The sequence below is a fragment of the Gobio gobio genome (assembly GCF_949357685.1).
Source record: "Gobio gobio genome assembly, chromosome: 20".
Taxonomy (NCBI): Eukaryota; Metazoa; Chordata; class Actinopteri; order Cypriniformes; family Gobionidae; genus Gobio; species Gobio gobio.
Genome location: NC_137113.1, coordinates 17,155,272 through 17,178,339, shown reverse-complemented (window position 1 = coordinate 17,178,339; position 23,068 = coordinate 17,155,272). Strand labels below are relative to the sequence as shown.

The following is a 23,068-nucleotide window of genomic DNA, read 5'->3' as shown; positions in this document are numbered from 1 at the left end:
CATATTCTTTTTGAAACACAATACGGCATTCAGATTTCAGCAAACTACAAAAACCCAAGTTATTTGGTATGCTATACCTCGAGGAAATCCACTTCACCAAATTGTCCTCATTAAAGAGAGAACAGTAGCGATGTGCTGAAACTTTAAACACGAATATACAATGACGGAAATCAACTGGAACAGCCACGCTGAAATAAATAATGAAAGGCAATGAAACAATTACTTACAGGGGAGATATTACTTGTACAGCAAATTAAATATAGTTTGATATAAACACTGATATTTAAAAATGTATTCAGCAAAAAAAAGCTCTAAATTAATTGATTAGCATCATTACTATTATTATTTTATAACTTTATATAATTCAACTAAATATATTATTAAAGGTTTTATTTAAAGGTTATTCAAAATATAATTTAACAATAACTTTTCAGTAAATTTTTTGAACGCATTCAATTTCATTTTGACATTTTCCATTTATTTACCTAAATTTACCCAGCATAAAACAGCTCTAAATTATTGTATTATTGTTGTTGTTGTTATTATTATTATTATACACATTTATATGAAATAACTAAATCTATTATTTTAGTTGAAAAGATTATTCAACATTATTTAACAATAACAGAACATTTTCAGTACAATATTAAACATTCCATTTTTGTCATTCATTTACAGCCATTGTTATTACATCATTTTACTTTTTTTTTTAGAGATTATTGAAAAGATTATTTAAAATAAAAGCAACTTTTTAGTAAATAATGCATTCAATTCCACGCTGACATTTTAATTATTTTAGGCATTTTAAATGTGTTGTTGTTAGAATTATTATGGTTATAGTTATTATTATTGATACTTAATAATAACAACTAACAAAAAAAAATCTAAATGAAGTGCTTGAGAAGAAAAGGCCATGGCAACACAAAGAAAAAAATCCATTCAAAGTTATCAGTTTCATAAAATGGCAGAAAACAACCAGAAAGTGCGGAGGAGAGGGATGAAGGAAAGAAAATGAAAGAACGATGATAACATGGAGGAGAAAGAAAAGGAGCTAGAGAGAGTGAAACGGAGAAACGGAGACAATCGCGTGTCTGTTACTGGGACACTCTGACACCCATGGACTGACACAGCAGGTCTTAAAGCCGTGCTCACATTCAAAAGGAGCAGCGTTTCTTCATGTTTACAAAACATATTTATTTATTTCTTCATTCTATCATTTATTTCGTTATTTATTTCTATCGGGGGGTGCGCTCGGCCTCTCCGTACAGCCTTCGGTGACAATGACGACTCTCCCCCCTCGCATGCTCTTTTAATACCACAGTAGAAAAAAATCAAACCGCTCTCAAACAAATTGATGTACTCTTTAATACAGTCGTCACATCATCACAGGGCCTTTGCGTCGTCTGTCTTGGTGACAACTGCAGGGCTGCTTAGCTTAGCCGCCATGGCTACTGCTTTGTTGGTCGCTTCAATGATTTATCACAAAAAAAAAAGAAAACGAGAGAAAAAAGGAAGGAGAGAGAGAGAAAGAAAAGAAGGGCCTCTCGATTGAGTCATTGGCACCTTTGATTGACAAGGCCTAATCAGCTTATCTGGGTGCTAATAAAGATGATGGCCTGCAGAGACGCTCTCTACCTGGCTCTGCGTGAACTTTGGGCCCTGGTGAGGGCCCCAGGGGCCAGGCCCCGACCCACTCTGCTTATCTAAACACTGCTGAAATCAATCCCTAATGAGCTGGTTTCATTTTGCCCCATCGATCCGCCACCGCCGTAGCGGCTGCTGCGTATTCAAGGGCCATCGCTCTGCTCCTTATGGACACTGTTTCTCTCGGCTTGTTTGTTTATATCGGACACTGTTAAAATTAATTTTGATTAATTAATAGATTTTGAGGTCATTCCATAAACTTTCTGCGATTAATTTGTTTTCTTAGGGGAAAAAATGTGACTAAATATTCCAAAATCCTTCAACAATCCTAAATGTAACTGCAAACGACAGAATTACACCCCTGGGTATTTTATTTTCCACCATACAAAAACTCTTTTACCCACTTCCTTGGCTTTTATAAACAGCCGGGCACTTCTTTGATTAGGGTTTATTTAATGCTTGTGGGCTCTGGAACATCTCTGATTTAAATGCCTTTAAATTGGCTGCTTTGCACCCTCCTACTGTACTCAGGGCTCTCTTCAGGCCGGCGTGCCTCTGGTTCAGGCAGCTTTAAAGTGGGTGCCCTCTCCTAATGAAGACCCATACTTTATTTATGAGACAAACAGTTTGGTAAAAAGCTCTGCATGTCCAGAGAGCACTCTCAATATCTCTCAGAGGGCCTGGAGTGCTCCTGACATGCTGCTGTTGCTGGACTGAACACATCACACACTAAATCACCCTTAAAATTCACACAAACACACAGTCTCCTCACTGACACGGTCAAAAAATCTGATTCAAATTACATTTAAAAAATACACGATTTGGAGGACATGCAGTATTTTACTAAAATCCCAGACGATTTTTTGCAAGAAAAAAAAAATCTGAGAATTCAGTCTAAGAAAAATTTGACAAATCATCATTGATGAAAAATAAATACGAATAGCAAGTTTGAAATGTTTCAATCCTAAATATATTCTTCTAGTACAAAAGAACAGAAATTACAAATTAAATGAATTAAACAATTAAATCTCAAGCAATATTGCGCATTATTGGTACAAAGCAGTGATCTAGATTACAGTAGTAGTGAAACAATTATTAAAGTAAATTTGATCTTAACTGCGGAGTAAATAATATAGTAATTTGCAATTTATATACCATTTGCAAACATACTGATATTATTTTTTTAATTATGATATTTTATGACTTTAAACATGCATGTACACATATACACACATATATATATACATACACACATATATGTTCAAATATATTGTGGTGTGTGTGTGTGCGAAATACTTCAAAATATTATATTTATATTATTTTTTACTTATTAATAATAATAATATAGCAAAATAACATAATATGAAAATATAAGTACATTTATAGTTTTATAGTAAAAGCAAAAACATTTATAATTGTATTATTATTTAATAAAATAGAACCTATACAAAATACCTCTTATTATTAGTAATTAGATAATAATTAAATTTATTTTATATAATATTTAGACATTTTGCTTTGTTTTGTTACAGGATAGCAGAACCCCGAAGGCGCTCGATAGCCAGCGCTGTAGCAGGTGTGGTTTGCCGCTCGAGTGAATTTTAACACACAGTTTATAAACTGGCTGATCTGCCTCAGTGTGACACGGGGAGCGAGGGTCACCGCCGCAACCCAAACAAAGCGCATCATTCCCTGTAGCTCCTCAACAGCCACCAAAGCGGGTCCGTGTTTACCTCGACTCTGTGCATTTCCCGCACAGTTGCTGTGCCCAAATCCCAAAAGTATAAGGTTTGTCCATCTTGGGCCACTTCAGTTTAGGACTACCTGCCGCTACGCTTTTGAGATGCAGGTGTGTGTGTGTACGCAAGTGTTGGGGTGGTCGGTTGGGTACGGGGGTCAGGGATTAGGATCACAGGAGTGAGACGCACAGGCCGAGTTGCGCTTTAACGCGGTTAGAGAAGGGCTGAGTAAACAGACATTGTTCTGCGCTTGCGGCTCCCACACTGAGCAATGTGGCATTGTGACGGGTCTCAGAGGCAGAAGCCGTCCTTTATGGGAGAAAAACTCCTCTCACAGGGGGTCGGATCCCACCGTTGAACTGTATGGGCTATTGCTTTGGTACCTACTAGAAAAGCAGGCAATTCAATTGGGCAGACATAAGTAAAAAAATATGTCTGAATAGCAGAAAAATAAAAGGCCTTCATTCGATGAATTGGAAGAAAAAAAAACATATATATATAAAATTATGCAGGGAAGGAAAGAAAATACCAAGCACGGGCTTGAGAGGATCCAAAATAAATGAAACTAAATTTTTCAGCAGAGGATGCAGATTGCATTTATGAATTTGTGAGTTGTTCTTGCGAGACATCAAACGGCAATGGTCTGTGCAACCCTTTCTTGATTTGAATTATTAACTGTGTCGATGTGGCGCACAAGCCACCCTACCATTATAGTGTAAATTAACAAACTTTTCAAAACTAAGGCAGAAGCCAAAGAAAGCCAGCAGCTTCTTGAAGAACGAGCTTTGATACGTCTCTGAGGAATACACTCTGCTTCAACAACACGTTGACAGTCAGGCTTAAAAAAAAAAAAAAAAGATGCCTGCTGATTTAATCTATTTCAGATCTAAATTAGTTCATTTTCTTGTATTTAAAGATGAAAACTAATCTTCAGACAGGTGTGAATCGGGTAACGTTGAGGGTGCTTTATTTAGAAATCAGTTTATTAAAAGATCTCTGTCTTTATTTAGCTCGAAGAATTGCAGGACGGTGGAGGCAGGCTGTTGTTTATTCTAGTCGACACGCCATCATTTGGTACCCATATTAAAAACTCTCTATCTCTCTCTCTTTCACACACACACACACACACACACAGGTAGGTGAATGGAAATAAGGCGTGTGTTTTGTGTGAGCCTAACAGCACTGCGGCTGCTGCTCTACACCTTTCTCTCCCTTGCTTCTCTTTGATGTGCTCCTGAAAATGTCACCAGTCGTCAAGGCGGTTTTTTTTAAACTCTCTCTCTTTTTAGCGTGCATACGAGCGAGACAATTTGCTGTCGCTCACCCCCCTACCCAGAATGCCTACCGGTTTCTACTGCTATCTGGTAGCCAGCTTCCAGCCTCCGAGATGACCTTTCCAGCCTCTCTGTGTTGTCCAACAGATGTGCTCTCTGAAAACAAACCAGACAGAAAGAAAACAATGAGAGTGATTGAGAAGACTGGGACATTTTTCATAATAATAATCGGCACACTAAGACAAAAGGGTATAGACCACTTAGTTTTAATTTAACTTATACATTGATTCAAGAACGTCTAATTACGAGTTGAGTTTTCATAACAAATTGGACTGATCTTCGTGCAAATTCTAAAGCAAAAAAGGACGGAGCTCCAATCTAACACCTTTCCTTTCTTTTTAATTGAGACTTCCTTTTTGCAGTGGCTTTGTTCTGAAGGTGTTGCCAGATCTCATTAGCTCACATTTAGAACCAGGGCAAAGTTTAGCATGGGAGGGATGGCTAATTGAGCTGCAATATATTTTCAAATGCTGCTTCAGATTACACAGTATCTGTTAGTCTGATAAGTTCATGATGTCATGATGGTTTCTCTACAGTGCACTTTGGATGTTGTAGAGGTCACTGTAAATAATGCAAACCAATGAGGCATGTAAACTTTTTCAAGGAAAGGTTGGTACGCCCTGTGTTGAGTTGCAGATGTTAAGTCAGAAGTCAATAAATGTAAGATGAGAATAGACAACATGGCCAAGAGACAGACGCAATTAATATTGCACATCGTCAACAGCATTAATATATGTCCTTCAAATGAAGACTCTTCTTTTGATAACATAAAATAACATATTAAAATACAGTAAAATAGCAATAGTGTGAAATAATATTCCAATTTAAAATAACAGTTTTCTATTATAATATACAAAATATTAAATACAAAATTATGTTTTAAGTGTACTTTAAAATAGCAACGTTATTACTCCAGTCTTCAGTGTCACATGATCCTTCAGAAATCATTAGAATATGCTGACAGTTGAAAACAGTTGTGCTGCTTAATATTTTTTGTGGAAAGTGCGATACATTTTTTACAGTATTCTTTGATGAACATACATTTAAAAAGAACAGCATTTATTTGAAATAGAAATCTTTTTTAACATTATAAATGCCTTTACTGTCATTTTTGATCAATTTAATGCATCCCTGCTGAATAAAAGTCATAAAAAAATAAAATCATGTCAAAAAACATAAAAATCTTACTGACCCCAAACTTTTGAACTGTATATGCGCACGCACACACACACACACACACACACACACACACACACACACACACACACACACACACACACACACACACACACACACACACACACACACACACACACACACACACACACACACACACACACACACACACACACACACACACACACACACACACACACACACACACACACACACACACAATACAGCACTAGAAATGATATTTTATGTAGAAAGAAATCTCATTCATATATAAATATACAAGTGCTAAAAATAACCTACAGTGGGGTCCAAAAGTTCACTTTGGTTTTCATTACCAATTCATTTTCATGCTGTTCCTTTTTCTTACAACCTGATGATCATGTGATCCAGCATAATTTGAGAAGGATCCAAAGAGCATCTTGTGCTTCAATAGAAGAACATCAACCATCAGTACAAAGAAGTTCAATGTCACAAATATACACTCATTTCATTACTGACTTAGGAACGTTAAGAATCTGCAATATTTCTAAATTCATTTCACATCATACCAATACTGTGTTTAAAATTTGGCACAATCAACTTTGTTAAAACTTTGAAGTCTCAAACTTTTGAACCCCACTGTAGACACTGAAAACATGGCTAAGAATCATCCACCCCCCATTTTCTGATAAGCCTTATAATTTATGACTGTGAACACTGCATTAGACCACTGCATTTCCATTTTTAAATACATAACAGAGAGAAGTAACTATATTTCAAAAAGGATGTTAACCTTTATTCCTATATACATGCACAGAAAGAATAAAGGCAAAGGGAAAAAAAAGAGAGAAACGAGTTTCCAGTTCTAGTTAAGCTGTCAAAATATGTAGTGGCTAATCACTCCAAGGAAATAAAAATGAAAAATAGACGACATTCCACTTTTCAAAGTTCGACAATCACAGAGAAGGGAGAGGGAGAAAAAAAAAACTGTCTGAACTTTTTTTTTCTCCTCCTCTCAGTTGACAGATGTCATTTAAAATAGCTGAAATACTTTTTAATAGTTTAAGGGAGATAGAGAGAGGGAGAGGGAGAGGGAGAGGGAGAGGGAGAGAGGGAGAGAGAGAGAGAGAGAGAGAGAGAGTGTAGAGAACGGGGGTGGGAGTGCGTATGGGGAAAAGGGAGCCATCTCTGCCTAATGAGCCCCTCTGGATCAGCTGAGATGGAGGGGACGTATTGACATGCACCGCTTAAACTAATACACCTAGACCATGGATGTGCCTATGTGCCTGGAAGCACAAGGCAGCCAGGGATACTGACAGAGTAGCTTGCTCCCCCGTCTTCAAAGAGCTCAAGTGATTAGTATGTTATCATTACCATTCGAAACGTGATTTCCTATTCCCTCTCGGCAAAGGTGACACGTCTCGGGGAGACGGCCAGCAGACTCGCGCGCAGGAAAGCCACTTCAAAGCTTTTTCTTGAATTTCTCTCCCTCGCTCATTCTCTCTCCCTCAGTCGGTCTATTTTTCCGAGGGGTGGGGGGGCTGTTGATGTCTATTGTGCGAGTGTGTGGGGTGCGGGGGAATAAGGGTGACGCACACCGAAGTAACAACGAAGGTGGCCACATAGGTGCAGTGACAACAACGACTTCCTGAAAATGTGAAAGAATCACCTATCAAAACGAATTACCTCGCCACTGCCAATTTGTTTTCTATAAAGGTCCGACGTGTGGATCCAAATGCATCCGCAAGAAGATCTTTATGAGTAACAAAGCATGTTAGATATCAGCATATCAGTTCAGATATTTAAAAAATAAATAAAGCCCTGGATGCATATACTCTCATAGACCAAACTGACCTGAATAAAAGAAAACCCCTTTTTTCTTCTTCATTTATTCACTATTAGAGTGGCATGACTGTCAAAATTGTCTCTCTTTTTTGGTCTTATGGAGTTCAACAGAAGCTTCTTTTAAAGAGGGCATGATAAATATTGGTGCGCCTGCGACCGCCTCTGCGTGCGCCCCTTCTCATTTGTGCCAAAGCATGTATGCCTTTTTATCTGACACCTACTTTTTCAACAAAGACGTTCTTAGATATTATAAACGAGGGATTTTTTGCATTTTTTTTTGCTTTTTTCTTTGTTCGCCATTTTTTTACCTTTTGTGAAGAACCATACTTCAGTTGTAAGTTATTAACGTGGAACCCAGGAACAATGTGAATGCGACTCAAAAGAATTGTCTTCCCTTCTCTCCCCTTTTTTCAATATCAAACACGAGCGCTTACAATCGCAATTTTCAAAAGTTTTGATGATTCCTTATTATTTCAAATGGGGAATGGGGGGGGGGTTGAGTCAAAGTGAATAATGATGACAGCTATGATTCAGACTGACTATGTGATCTTCTCCGCCGTTTGTTTGGGACTTGTAAGAAAAGGAATTACAAGTGTCAAACAGCTGTGAATAAGGGTGCTAAATATTTAAACATGTTTTCCAGCTGAGGAAAAATACAGTTTTAAAAAGCAGGCTAAGTGTGTATAAGCTGCACAGGCTTTGATTCAAATTCAGCAAAATGAGTGAACGAAAAAATGTGATTTAAAAGCTACACATTTTTGAGGGGAAAAACAAGGGCGGTTGAACCCACTAAAGTTATCTTCTGACCCAAGGCTGAAAAAATGCTATACTCCCATTTTGTTTGGCCATGTGGGAAAAACAATAAAAAAAGAGAGAAACACACAAGTCAAGGTAGCAAAGAATGGAGAACTGTGAAGGGCTGTAAATTATAAATGCAGGATGGTGGTGTGGCTCTACAAATGGGATTATTCAGCAAAGAAGAAATCTAAACAATATACTGATGTTCATACAAACACAGACGCAGGAGTCTACAAAGATCCTCCAAACCAAAGACACTGCTGAATTTCTTCTCTTATGTGAGCTAAGAGGATTTTCTAGCATGACACTGCCTGCTCTGTATTGTTTACTTGAATGTTTCTGGTGTCGCTTCGAGATGGGGGAAGCGTAAAGAAAATTATCAGCTACTTTAGATCATTATACTTGAATTTGTGTTGTTATTTTTTACAGTACATAACAGGATGACGCATGCTTACAGTAGTAATGAATTAGTAAAATGATGCAAGTGTCATTTTATTTTTGTAAGATGACAGAAGAGAAGATAAGGTTTTTCCCATCCATAAATATTTAATGCATCTTTACAATTTCTTCAAGATAGAAAGGATCAGAAATTTGCATTGTAAATAGTGTTATCTTCAAAAGATAAGCAATCATTTACTAAACAACATCTTCACAAAGGCAGGCAGAATCATGATGCAGAGCTATCCAGTCCTCCACTGAGAGGAGGCTTCCTTTATGAATGGAGATCTTCAGATATTGCAGTCTGTGTGTGTCTGCATGTGTCTATGAATAGGGGAATCCCAAGTCCAAACAACAAAACACACACACACACACACACACACACACACACACACACATAACCCTAGACAGGAGATGAAGATACCAGCAAGCAAATGCACACACACAAGTACAATCGAGACGACATCCTTTTTGCCGTAATCCACATACATGCTAACTTCCAAGTCGGATGAATGCTACAAATACAAAAATATATTACAAATTGTCCCCTTATCTCAAACTAAAAGGCAGGCTATTGTATTCTCATCCGCTGAGTGGGGGAAACGTCTTTGGGCTGCTTCCTAACATTGCACAAAGAGAACTCCGCAGTTGGCTGCAAATTCACAATTCGGTTATATTTAGAGCCATGTATGCTAATAAAATACCAACAGAAGGCAAAAAAGACTGAAATATAGTTCATGTTGTAAATGACACAAAGTTTAGAACTTAAAAGAGGAGTTAAACAGATAAATAAGGTTTGGTATACCTGCTGTATTAAGTGAACAAATGACTAAGTTTCAATACTGATACATTGATGAATGATTAGTTGACTAATCTGTTTTATGATGCTCTATAAAACATATTACAAAGATGATCTAAGCACAAACAGGAGAAATTAGCTTATAGCATATCCTTCTAAAGTTTGGGGTCAGTAAGATTTTAATGTTTTTAAAGTCTTTATTTAGGCGTCATTGTTACAGTGTAATTATATATTTAAGTACTGAGTAATATTAATTAAGTACATGTACTTACTATAGGGTTAGGGTAGGACTGCATGTAATTATGCATAATTTACTGTTATTACTATGGTAAGTACATGTAACGTGTAATAAGGACACTGTAATATAAAGTGTTACCGAATTATAGTATGTTTACCAAGACTGTTTATTTGATCAAAAATACAGTAGAACCAGTAATATTGTAATCACAATTTAAAATAGCTGTTGTCTATTTTAAAATGTAATTTATTCCTAAGATGGAAATGCTGAATTTTCAATTTGCTGAATATTCTTTAGTGTCACATGATAGAAATGATTCATCTTAATTTGGTGCTCAAGTATAATTTTTTATTATTATCAACATTGAAGTCTCTTGTGCTGATTATTTTGTGTTCATCTTTGATTTTGTTCATTTTTGATTAAATCTTTTGTAGCATTATAAATCACTTGTGTTCAATTTAATGCGTCCTTGCTGAATAAAAGTATTAATTTCTTTTAAATAACTTATTTTTAGTGTTTTATTTTAAAAACGTAAGAAAAAAAACTTAGAATTTAATATAGGCAACATAAGATGCACCTTTGTGTTAAAAAACAGTGTAAAGAAAAAATATTTTTTAACTTGCTATTTAAAATAAATCAGTGTTTATGACATGAGGTGCTCAAAAACAGCATCAGTAGCAGTCAAATAAAATAAACTACGTATAAACTACTTAACAGCTAAAGCACAGAATTCTTATGAAAACACTGCTACTAAAAATATCAAAGTTCACAAAAAAATCTGAAACTAGTCAACCTCACTAATCGACTGTAGTGTTGAACGAATAGTTGTGATCCATCAATAAGAGAATAAAAGCTTATCCAGGTCTTCCCTCCCTTTTTATTGCAACAGCATTCTCATTGCGTTTTCATATTGGGTGAATGTTTTGACAAGCTGATTAAATCTTTTAAGGTTTGGTGTGAAACAGCTTTGATTCAGTTCCTCATAGAGCAGCATGTAAAAAAAATGAGCCTCATTTTCAGCTCAATCAAAAGAGACTTTAAAATCAGATTAGGCCTTTTTTTATTCTGATGAAGAGGGGAAAATGATTGGAGGATCCACGGGAAAAAGAGAGGACCAAAACGGGAAGGAAGAGCAGCACTTACCTCTTCACGTAACTTTATCAGCTGCCACATGAAGGCACAAAAGAGAGGGAGGGAGAAAAAGAGAGGGAGGGAGAAAGAGAGTGAGAGAGATAGATAAAAAGCCGAGACATGGCAGGAAGCAGATCAGTCATGCGGCTGGGTACAGAATTAACCTTGACGATTTATCTGTTTGCATGTTTAGCATTTAGAAATCACAGACAAACACATTAAAAGAAGCTAAACACGAGACTCATGCCGACTTTTTTGAACAAACAAAGATCAAGTTCTCGTGCTGTCACATTAAACAAAGAGACTGGGAATGGATTTCTCAACTCACGACGTCTAAACTATCATCATCAAGGAAGAGGGGGAAAGAAACAGTCACATCACAGCACTTGATATGGCATGAGGGGGAAAAAAATACTAGTGTTTCAGTCGGTACAGTAGGATAATACAGATTGCGTACAGTAAGGATGGAAGCTTTGAGGATTTGGGTTCCTTAACAACAACTCTGCAGGATTCCTACTTGTGGGCTGAGAAACAGAAAGTGACACCAAGCAATGCTCCCTTTTTATTATTACAGGATGTGCCCATCACTTCTGACTTGCTATCAATGTCAAGTGTATTATGCATTAGGCCCAGGAGGGATGAATGTATACATAAACATAAAGCCAAGCGGTTGCATCTCATTTATGGCAACAACCTATCATTGAACAAAAGAAGAAATCGCATTCATGGGTTATTCATTTTTGATTAAAGGGAATCGCATATTACAACTAGTAAAAGAGAGAATGCATGTCTTGCCGTGCACTTAGCGGTCCTTGAACGGTCTCTGAAAGAGGCTAACATAAATGAAACTTAAGTACATTAAGCATTTAAAGCAGCTCTTCATTACAGCCTCTTTATTTAACACAAGCATTCTCTGCAAAAGGTGAGTTGCTTATCAGCAGCGCACAACATATTCAGAAGAGGAGGGGAAGGACAAGTTTCTTAATTTGTCAGCCGTTGCAGGTGATTTTTTAATCTCCATTTCTTGCCAGAGATTAAAGGTTAGCAGATCTAAGGGGAAGCTCTGGGCCATTATTAAAGGCCTCTCATCTCTTTTTGTGCGCGCTGGTCATTTTGAATTTCGCTATTTTTAAATCATTCGCTATCATATCAGAAAAGAGACAGAACTTGGATCATAAATTATAAACTTAATACCCGACTCAAAAGGCTGAATCTATAAGCGTGATGTTAAACTGTGGAGGTGGCCGCTGCGTGTAGGTTGCAGCAAAGCTATGGTTGCAGCTCAATTTGAAGCATGTCAGTAAATCTAGGATGAGATGTTTCTGATGTGACAAAGCACCTTTTGCAACAAAATAAGTAAAGAAAATAATTAATTAATTAAATAAATAAATAAAAAACAGGAGGATGACGACTTAAAAACATGGTGTGAATAAGAATCGAACTATCAATTGTACACTAGAAACTAAAAACTGTTCACTTGTATTGTTTTTTTTGTTTGTATGTTGATTGTACAGCACTTTGGTCTGCATGTGCAGGTGTAAAGTGCTTTATAAATAAATGAAAACTAAATTAAAATTACCTTAGTTTAAAAATAAGTATAAGAAAATAAAACTATATATGAAAATATTTAAAAATATATATGAAAATAAAAAGGAGATACAATAAAAAAATGTGGGGGTGTGTGCCAAAATAATAAAAGTTATATTACAGACAACCTAACAACACCAAGAGCATGCTATGGTAAAAATCAAAAGAAGAAAGAGAAAATTCCAAGAAAGCGATTAACTTAAAATAGTGAAAATGATGAATCTTCTGTATTTAGTAGGGGAAAAAATGAAGTTCAGAATCACAAAGAACATACAACCAGAAACAAGAAATAAGTAGTGCCAAATTGCAGCTCCCGAGCTGCTGATTTTTTAGGTAGCTTCCTTACGTCGCCTGCATTATTCAAAAGGCCAAAGTTTGTGAATACACTATAGAAGTAGCTATTTAGGTTCGCTGTGAGCTCACCCGAGCTAAACTCAACCCTGCAGACCGTCTCAATGAACACCAAACAAACCTTGTTCTATCATATTTGTGCTGCTTGGACGATTGCGAGCCCTCGCCCAGGATTTACCAAGAGAATCAGGAAGATTTTAAGCTTGCTGTTGTTCTTTTCTGCCACGTTTTTTCCTCTTTAAACCAAACCAGACAACCAGTCTTTTGTTGCTTTACCTGATCTCGCAAGCATATTTTCGTCGAAGAAAAGCAGAAAGAAATTTTCCGAAATTGTTTAATTATGTTGTGATGAGTTCATTCCTTCGGTTTTTTTTCTCATGTGGTTGTTATTCGAAACTGCACTGCTGCAATTTTTCTGTTATGATAATCAGCGGATTTTCAAACAAAGATTTTTTTTTTCCAATACGGAACTCGATACAAGTGGTAATCTGCTTCCTTTGTAGCCTGTAAAATCTGGTCCACGCCGGCTCAAACCTGCCCAATCTCTCGTGGCCATGCCTTCTGCTGTGTCTGAAATCGAAACTATTCCGCAGAGTATTCGCGTGCGAAAAAATGTGTGTGCGCTCTCACAAGTACGTGTGTGGTAAAAATGTGTGCGTTTCGGGTGGAAAGAGTAGGGGGAGGGATGTTGAAGAAAAAAGTGCAACGGTAGACCACCACATTATTAAAAAAAAGAGCGATAGCGCCAATTCGGTCTCTGTCCGCATACAGATAACGAATAAATGCCGAACTCTATTAAACCGTCCTTTAGCTATTATCGCCGGGCCAACACGCTATTTTCAGAACTTATGACGGCTCCCTATTTACTTAGCTATAAATCCTCGCCATGTAACGAACAGATTTGTGACTGGTAATGATCTGCTCAGCCAGGGCTATATGAAATGAGCCTGACCTCTTTTAGATCGTCAGGAATTAAATTGACCGACTCACCCCAGTCACCCCCCCACCCCGTCCCTACATCTCTTCCCCTCCGCTCTATCGGTCCTGCCTCGCTCGATAAAAAACCCTGAAGTTCCGACCACTCCACTCACAGCAAGTCTTGTGTTAGCATCCCGAGTTTAATTCAGTATTTTTTTTAAAAATGGAAATGAAGTTAATTCAACACCTGAGGTCTGATCGGGGAAAAAAAATGGTTCTTCTTCTACCGTTAAGGAAATGTTTATGCATATTTAAAATGCATGTGTAAAACTGATACAGAACATAAATTAATATGAGATCATATTTTCCTATTTCATGGAAAATGGGATAAAACATTTATACATATTACTCCATTGGAAGTTTTTTGCAATGATACAAAATAATACAAATAAATGTGTAATTTATAATATAATATAAAATATAATTAATATATTATATTATAATATAATATAGTACAATAATATATACACATGTGTGTGTGTACAACAATTACAAATAAATTGAAATATTTACATATGCATAGTTAGTACATTGCTCATCCTCATGCCCTCGTGCTTATTGTTTGTCTTTGTGTGAAAAGAGCAGGGAGCTTGACTGTGTCTAAGGTAATAAATATAATAACATCCCAAAGCACTTCATCCATTTACTAGATCAATGGCTGCAATCTAACATAAACCATATCTCTTGTTATTGTCTTTAATGTCTTGTTATTAGGCAAATTATCTTTAAGTGTTTAGAGAATCGCTAATATAAAAAGGAATAAGCAACTTCAGGAACTGAAATATAATCCTTTTAAACTGTTGTCCTATTGTTCAAACGCCACTAAAGTGAATAAAGTATGAAAGCCTGCATCTAAAAAAATACATATCAAATGAGCTATTGTGCCTTCCATGACAATTCATAATTATTTTTGATAAAAGCTGTCATTGAATGCAGTTTGAATAACATCTCAAGTAATATGATTTGTCATAAACTGATTTTATGAAAGCAAGAAGGGAGTCAATAAAAATAAAAGGCGATTTATAATTTTCTTTCCTTTGGCAAGAATTTGATAAAACCATCAATGTCTAGCTGTGGGTTTGACAGCTTGAGGGACACTTCTACTATTATCTTCGTATGAAGTGTCACACTCATTTTTTGTGTCCCACTAATTTGGTGAGAATATGCATATCAATTACCCATCACGGCTAACGCTACATATGTTTGAAAAGATGTGTGGTGCAAAGGTCATCTGTGAAATGCTAATAAGTGGGGACAGACAAAAACAACAACTTTAGCAGTTACGGATGATGAATCTCTGTACGTTTGTGGATTGGGGTCTGTGTTGACGTGGCACATTCGATAAATATAGCAAGATAATTAAATGCAGTAATTATTCAAAGTATCTTATCATGGGGTCCGCTTTAAAAAAACTGCGTAGGTGATACAATTGTATTGTAAATGTTAAAAACACACTTTAAGGTATATGTATCCACACTCTAAAATACGTATTGTATGCATGTCTATATATGTACCTCTATATAGTTTTCTGAGTGTTTTTTTTGTTATACTAATATATATATGTGTGTGTGTGTGTGTGTGTGTGTGTGTGTGTGTGTGTGTGTGTGTGTGTGTGTGTGTGTGTGTGTGTGTGTGTGTGTGTGTGTGTGTGTGTGTGTGTGTGTGTGTGTGTGTGTGTGTGTATATACATAAATAAAATAGCAGATATATGAATATATGAAGAAAAATATATCCATTCTAACAACTAAATTCCTGTTAATATTCTTATACTTGTGTTAAATAATACCAACCATCATTCCTTTTTTATTTACATATTTTTTCACACCCTCTGTTTAAGGATCTTTTAAGGAAGCAGCATTTTTTTTGGGGGGGGGGGGTCATTTTTAGAAGAATAAGGACTTGGGCGGATGGTGAACAGCTGGGAGAAAGTAGGAATTTACCCCAATCTGGTGCTGCCCAGACGCTGGTTAGTGCCTAAAGCCCATTCAGCATTGGGCAGCTTTGCATTAAACAGTGTTGCTTCTGCATGACTGGGTGCCAATGCCTGCCTCTCTCTGCCCCTCATGGCCCTGACCCGTCCTCACCCCGAGCAGCCACCCACACTGGGAAAGCACAGCCCCTGATTAACACCCTACCTGACTCTCCGAGGAGCTCGCATCATCCCCCAGGAGCTCGTTCCGCACCTCATCACTGTAGGCAATACGTGACCTTTTCTGCAATGGAAACAGGTTGAGAGAGAGGAAAAAGAGAGAAAGTGAAGAGACAGAGAAGGAAAAGGAAGAGGGGCAAGGGGAGAAAGACAGAAAAAACAAGCTTTAGTTCATTTGACATGAAAAAAAAAATCAGACATTTCTAAAGCACGAGAGCCCCCTGTTGGATCAACAAATGAAACAAAAATACTTACACCAGGTGATATACTGGAGCTAGTGTGTGTGCATGTTGAGGAGAGAGAGGAAGCGTGTGTGTGTAATCTAGTTCGTGTAGACACTGTGGCTTGAGTGAACCAGAGCCCTCGGATACAATAGCAAAAGCCCCCCTTTCACTTAAATAAATAAAAAGTGTAGAATAGCGGACCGTAGTACAAGTCAGAGGCAGGGAGCGTATTAGGAAAGTATCAGTTGTCAGAGGGAAATGTGTTCTGGGGGCTGTCACTGCTGTCAGTCCTGTTCTCTGGCAGACCCTGTGATAATACCAAGCCAGGGAGCTAGACAGAGAATAATTCATCACCCAGGTCGACGCGATTGGCGTGCCATCAGATTTGGGCTCGTTCCCCCGTCTCTCCTCCGCTACGCAGTTGGGAGAAAGAATGCCGTGTCCAAAAAAGAAAACACACACACACACACTCAACACTTCAGAGCATGCCACCTCCGATTCAGCAAGCGCAGAAGCAGAGTATGGCATGTTTACAAACACACCCGACCTCTTCAAATACCCTCCAAACTAAACACACACTGGTGGTGCGAAGGGGGGAAAAAAAACACACTGAGATGGCGTTTACCAAGAGCCCTTTGCTTCCTTCTGTTCGCTCTTCCTGCAGGCTGGCACTCTTCGGGAGGATGAGAGAAGGGAAAGGTGCAGGCGAGCCACGGGGAAACTAAACAGCAAAATAACTGCTATCCAAGAACTGCATTTTGTGATGCAATGCTGTGTCACAATTTCTTGCAGAGGATGCGGTCAAATCCTGGAGGATATGACATGAACACATATGAAAAATAAAAAGTTTAGCAAGTTTTATCAGACTCAACGATTTCTGGACATTTGAACTTTTGAAAATGTGTAGTAATGAATTTGCACCATGCTAAATTTTCTAAACTGGTAATAACATACAAAAGTAGATCATATAAAGCATAAGTGTAGAAAATGTAGATTTCTAGAAAGCAAGCGAGGGAAGTGAAGCTGACCGATCTTTCGCTTCTAAGCGGAGTTTGTTTAGTGAGTTTTATTAGAGTCTACCATTTCTGAAAATGTGTAATGAATTTGCACCACTTTTTGAAACTGAATGCAGCATTTGTAATATTTTGATCACAAACAATAGCAGTTAATATAAAGCTAAAATGTAGAAATTTAGGTTTCTAAAAAGGAAGCAAAGGAAGGGAAACTGACAGATGTTTTAGTTCCAAAATATATACGCGTCATATCTCATGTGTCACTTCTGATTTAAACCGATCAGCAATCGTTTGCACATTATTTCACAAACGAGCACCACAAACAAAGCGCATCTTCTGACGAGGAACAAAAAACAACACACCCACATGTTCCATCTTAGTCGAGTTTCATCTTAAAGAACAGCAGAGGAACTTTGGGGAATGTCGGCATGTTCATAATTGAAAACGGAAGCCTTGGAGATGCCTTCATTTGAATGCACACACTATCGTCTTCAAACCCTATTTTTGTTTCATTCTTCTTCTTCTAAATCGCTGTTTGTTGTAGCTGAGAGCATCAACCACTTTCACGATGTAACCTTTGAGTGCTTCTCGCACAAAAAGAATGGCAAATGCAGCCTTAAGTCTTCGAAGGGGAAAACTAGTCATAGAAACAAAGCGAGACGCCTCTCCCAGCCCGTTTACACCATTTTGCAACTCCCCCTGCAGTAAAACAAGCCTCACACTGATTATTCTCCCTTCATCTGCTGCTATAGCACAGCAGCTGGGCAATATTGACTGCTTAACCCTAGGAAATACTTTGATTGGTACTTTGCATTGGATCTGAGCCGAGTTATAGGTTATTAGAATTATTTATTTTCCTACTCACTTATCTCCTATATGCCATGCATTAATAAAGTGGAGCTATTTATTTAGATCACTGGGGTATTGCATATTTAATCGTGACCCACAATGACCTCAAATGGATTGGAATGATATGAAAGTTTTAAAAAATTAAGTTCTTGCTTTTTTTTAAATAAAAAAGAAGAAATAATCAATGGATTTTAAAGTTCATACATATTGCATGGTTCAGCTGGAGCACTCAAATATAAAACCTGCACTAAAACATAAAAAACCCAGAGAGAAGGCTTTGTAATCGGAAGAATGAAGATACCTTATTGCTACAGGAAAAAAAGGCAAAATCTTTTTTAAATCTGTTTGAAAGGTCTTTCTCTTGTCACTTGTTTTAATCTTGGGTGAAGAATTTGCTTCTATTCCCGGAAGCATAGGGAAAAAGTACAAAGATCCGTCTTAACTTTATGCAAAGTGGTCTGACTGCCTTTTAGAACAGACATGTCTCATCAAACCAGAGACGAGGGGTTTTGTGTCCTGTCAAAAATGCGTGTTAAAAGTCTGTTGACATGATGCACAATGCAAAAAAAACAATTGCATATGCATCCTGCATGCTAAATATTTATATCAGCTATACAAAATTATCATATATTGTCAGTGAAATGAGAATAATATGAACAAAACTGCAGCAGATGTAACTTACATTTATTATTACATAAATAGAAAACATCTTTTTTACACCATCCAAAAAAAATGGATTCTGCAGTAACCTTATGATTAATTAAAAATAATAAAAATTCCTAACCTTTTGTTCTAAGGGCAAGAAAAAGTAAGATAATGAAAAATCTTTTAGAAATAATTACCCCAAAATATCTTATTATAAATCAACTGCTATCTCTTTTTGTTCATCGTTATTATTGCATTATTTTTTCACCACACTGCACACTGACAGCAAACGGCAACATAAGCACGCAAATAATAATGGAACCTGAACTGCAGCAAAAGTAAACAGTTCATTAGATAGGCATTAAAAGGCATAAAAATACCCAGGGGCAGAGTTTAATGAGAGGCCCTGAAGTGACACTGCCAAAGCTTTTTCCTCCACTTTTCCACTCGGAAACCACACGGCTGGTGGCAAACCGTGAAGAGTAATTAATGATATTTAATTTATAAAGTGTGTTTCATTAAGTATTTCTCACCAGTGGGAAAATGTCTGGCCAGTTCTGATTTCGAGTTAATGGGACTTTAGTCAAACACAATGTGGCTGCCTCAAATTGCCATTTAACCTTTTCTTTCTGCAGCTAATAATCTGCTGAAAATGTTTAAGGGGAATTGACGATTCAAGTGTGTGTGTGTGTGGTGGGGGTGTGGGGGGGGTAAGAAAGAAGAAAAATATTCGCCTCATACTGCTGAAAAAAAAAATCTAATCTATAAAGCAGATAAGAAAAAGACTATGACTAACAATGAATGGCATTAAATATATAGAAATATTTAATATGACCGTTATTAAGGCATTGTGTGCATGCATTATGTGTGTTTTGTGTGGTTAAGCTGTGTTCCGCAAGAGCGGTCAAAGCGTCATGTGTTTTTATGAGTGCATCTGGTCTAGAGTAAAGTGCTAGTGGTTGAAGAAAGCAAAGACCTTTTCAAGCAGGCTCCAGTATCACAACAGTCTTAAATAATGCATCTCATCCTAGCAGGGGTCTAACACCATCCGCAAGCAGAAAGAATACTATTCACACATGTACAGGAAGCTACACATCCATCCACACACACACACACACACACAATGTTGCTTTTCTCTTTTAACATCTAGAAAATAAATTGCAGGAGGTTGTGCAATTAAGAGAGCACTCTTTTGTGTGCACTTGATACGATATCAGATAAAGGCACAAAGTAATGACGGTCGCAGGAGGGTCTTTATGCCTCTGTGATTTTTTTTTTTGTCTTTGGTAACATCAAATCTGTCATACGAGTGATAGATGGACAGATGCGTTTGGTTTTGCGTGCGTCGGTGTGACATTTACGTTAGCCGCTTGTGGTAAAAAAACAAAAACACGCAGGAGCTGTGCACAACACATGGACTGATATCAGCATGGTGTCTCTCATTAGCACACTGGTTACTGGTGTGTGCCTTTAATTCACTGAGCATTGTGTATGAAAAAAAAAAAAAACGAACCATGAAAAAAAATTCAGGAACAAATGGAGGCCACGGAGATTACAATCACATGGTATTGTGATCTACTAATGCAGAGTGAAATCTTACTTTTAAATAATATTTATAATAATAATTTATTATTTATAATATAACTTAATTATAAATATAAAATTAATCATCATAAAATGTAACATTTTTAACTAAATATTTACAATTATAAAATCACATGAATATGCTATTGTGATTTACTAACACAGAGTGAAATGTTGCCCTTAATGAAAAAAAGAAAATAATAACTATAATTGATAACATATCATTATAATAAATTAAATTATAATATAATTTAAAATAAAATAAATTATAATATAATATGCATAATAATATTTAGATAATATTTAGATAATTAATCTATGTAATGTTTATTTTATATATTATGATTATTATTATAAATTATAATTATTACAATCATTTGTTATTATACATTTAAATATGTTAAATATTTGTAATAAAAAAGACATAAAATGACTCACTCAAAAAAATTATAAAACATTTTATAAAATCATTTGTGTTGTTCATTTGTGTTGTTTAAAATAAAAATAAAAGAGAAGCAGAGGAAAATCATTTATAATTTTAAATAAATAAAAAAACGATGCCAAAAAATGGGTCAGAAAAAAGTTTCTAAATAATATAAATAATAATCAAATAAGTTAAATACAGCCGTGGATATTTCTGTCAATGTCATGTTCGAAACACCAAGTGCAGTCAATAAACCTAACGACTCTGCCCACATACAGAGAGCGAGGGAAAAAACGATTGCAAGTGAACTCTCAACAAAAGAGCAAATTCAAGCTGCTTTGATTGAAGAAACAGCATATACTTCTTGAAGGCCGGGGAGTCGCTGTGAATGGTTATTTCTTTAAGGCATAAGCGCCGATTAAACCCAATATTAAAATATGGAAGCAGTTCTAATGAAAAATCAAAGCCCGTTTCTCTGGCAGCCGAGCATTTTCTCACATTAATGCTGGGTTGGGAGCAGGGCCGATGCGGGCACTAGTAGAGCAGACCCCGGCTAGGCAAGAGTGGAGAAATCAATAGAGAAGAGCCGGTGGGGAGGGAGACTGCCAGAGCTGGCAGGGCCGGGCCGGCTCCCATCACAGCACTCTCCTCTGGCGTGCAGTGGGGAATGAAACAGGCCTCCCTGGGTCAGCACCAGAGAAAAGGTGAGATTAGAGGAAATGGAGGAGGGATTTCTGAGGCACAAGATACCTGGCGAGCCAGGGACCAATCGCCCATTAGCCTGTGGCTACCTACATATGGTTCACTGAACCCTGCACAGAAAATAACTTCTGTTTTTTTCTTGTCTTTCTTCACCTCCCCCGGTCCATCTTTCTCTCTCCGTCTAACTCTCTCCTTCTGGAAAAAAAAAAGTGATGTGTTTTGTTTTTTTTTATTCTGACCTAAGTTCATGCCATATTTAGCATCTGATGTCTGTTGTGAGTGTTTCTTCTAAGAACACTCCGATGCAACCAGTCATAAAGAAAGCCGAGCTTATATGCTATTATTGTGTGCAAATACACACGGGATTGAATGGCTACACGTTGAATAACGCCTCGCTCGGTCTCTCCCTCTTCTCCTCGCGACGCGACTATTGTCTGGGATGAATGCTCAAGTCATTAGCATAAAAATACCCAAACACACACAGCAGCTTAACCACATCATTAATTCCATACATGTATGTATATTTGTCACTGCCCTATGTGCACCAAATTCAAATGGAGATTTAAACAAAGGCCTCATCCACAGTCATAATGAAGTGCAGTCCTGTGAAATCAACTGCAACCATTCATTACAATAGAGCTCAAGACGGAAGTTCAAGACAAGATATTTATCCCGTGGCCTCTGCTAATCCTTTCTGTATATATCTCTGTCGGAAAGGAGATGATCTCTAAACTCATTTACACATTATGTTTATTGTGTGTGTGGTAATTGCTAAATATATTTAAATATAATTAACTAATTTAACAAAGTGATAATATTATAATTATATAATAGAGTACAAATATATCTAGCTGATATAATTGCTCAATGCATTTCAAATAAATACGCTTTAAAATAGAATCAACTTCAAATAACACTGAATAATATTATAATAAAATAGGATTTTAAAAAATAATTTTAAATTAAATCTACAAATGAGAATCTTACAGCAGAACTAATTTCCCCTGCATTATGTAGGATAAAGGCGAGTATATCTTGGAATAAAGACATTATCATAAACATTGACCATTTTGGATACACCATAGGAAGAAATTAATTTAAAATATGAATATTAAAAATATATGCTTGGATTAAAATGATTTAATCTAATGTAATCTAATGTTAATGCAAGGAAAAAACACAGACTTAAAAAATGGTTTGCTATACTCTCTCTTTAAGCTCTATGTTTTAAAAAATGTATGATGAGACATTAAATTTCAGATTTGCCTCATTTTAATCAATGACAAAAAGCTAATTTCCACCCTAGGCTTTCACCATCATTTTCAACCACCATAATTCCAGCCAAAATGCTCCCTGAAAAACCAAATGAACTCTCTCATCCTCTTTACAGAGAAAAACCTAGCAATATTTTACAGATTTCATATGCACTGTAAATATATCG

The 23,068-nt window shown here is 36.7% G+C and overlaps 1 protein-coding gene across 5 annotated transcripts in view; it reads right to left on the bottom strand.

Moving 5' to 3' along the window:
* vti1a (vesicle transport through interaction with t-SNAREs 1A) overlaps window positions 1-23,068 on the bottom strand; it is a 157,282-nt gene that overhangs the window by 106,520 nt on the left and 27,694 nt on the right. For 3 of the 5 annotated variants that reach the window (XM_079846031.1, XM_079846028.1, XM_079846029.1), the window contains exons 4-5: window positions 16,173-16,250; window positions 4,729-4,813 (exon numbers count right to left, since the gene is read on the bottom strand). In XM_079846031.1, coding sequence (XP_079702157.1) covers window positions 4,729-4,813; window positions 16,173-16,250 — 163 coding nt within the window. Of the gene's footprint in view, window positions 1-4,728; window positions 4,814-11,133; window positions 11,155-16,172; window positions 16,251-23,068 lie in introns of all 5 variants that reach the window. The other 2 variants (XM_079846027.1, XM_079846030.1) reach the window with 1 other exon arrangement.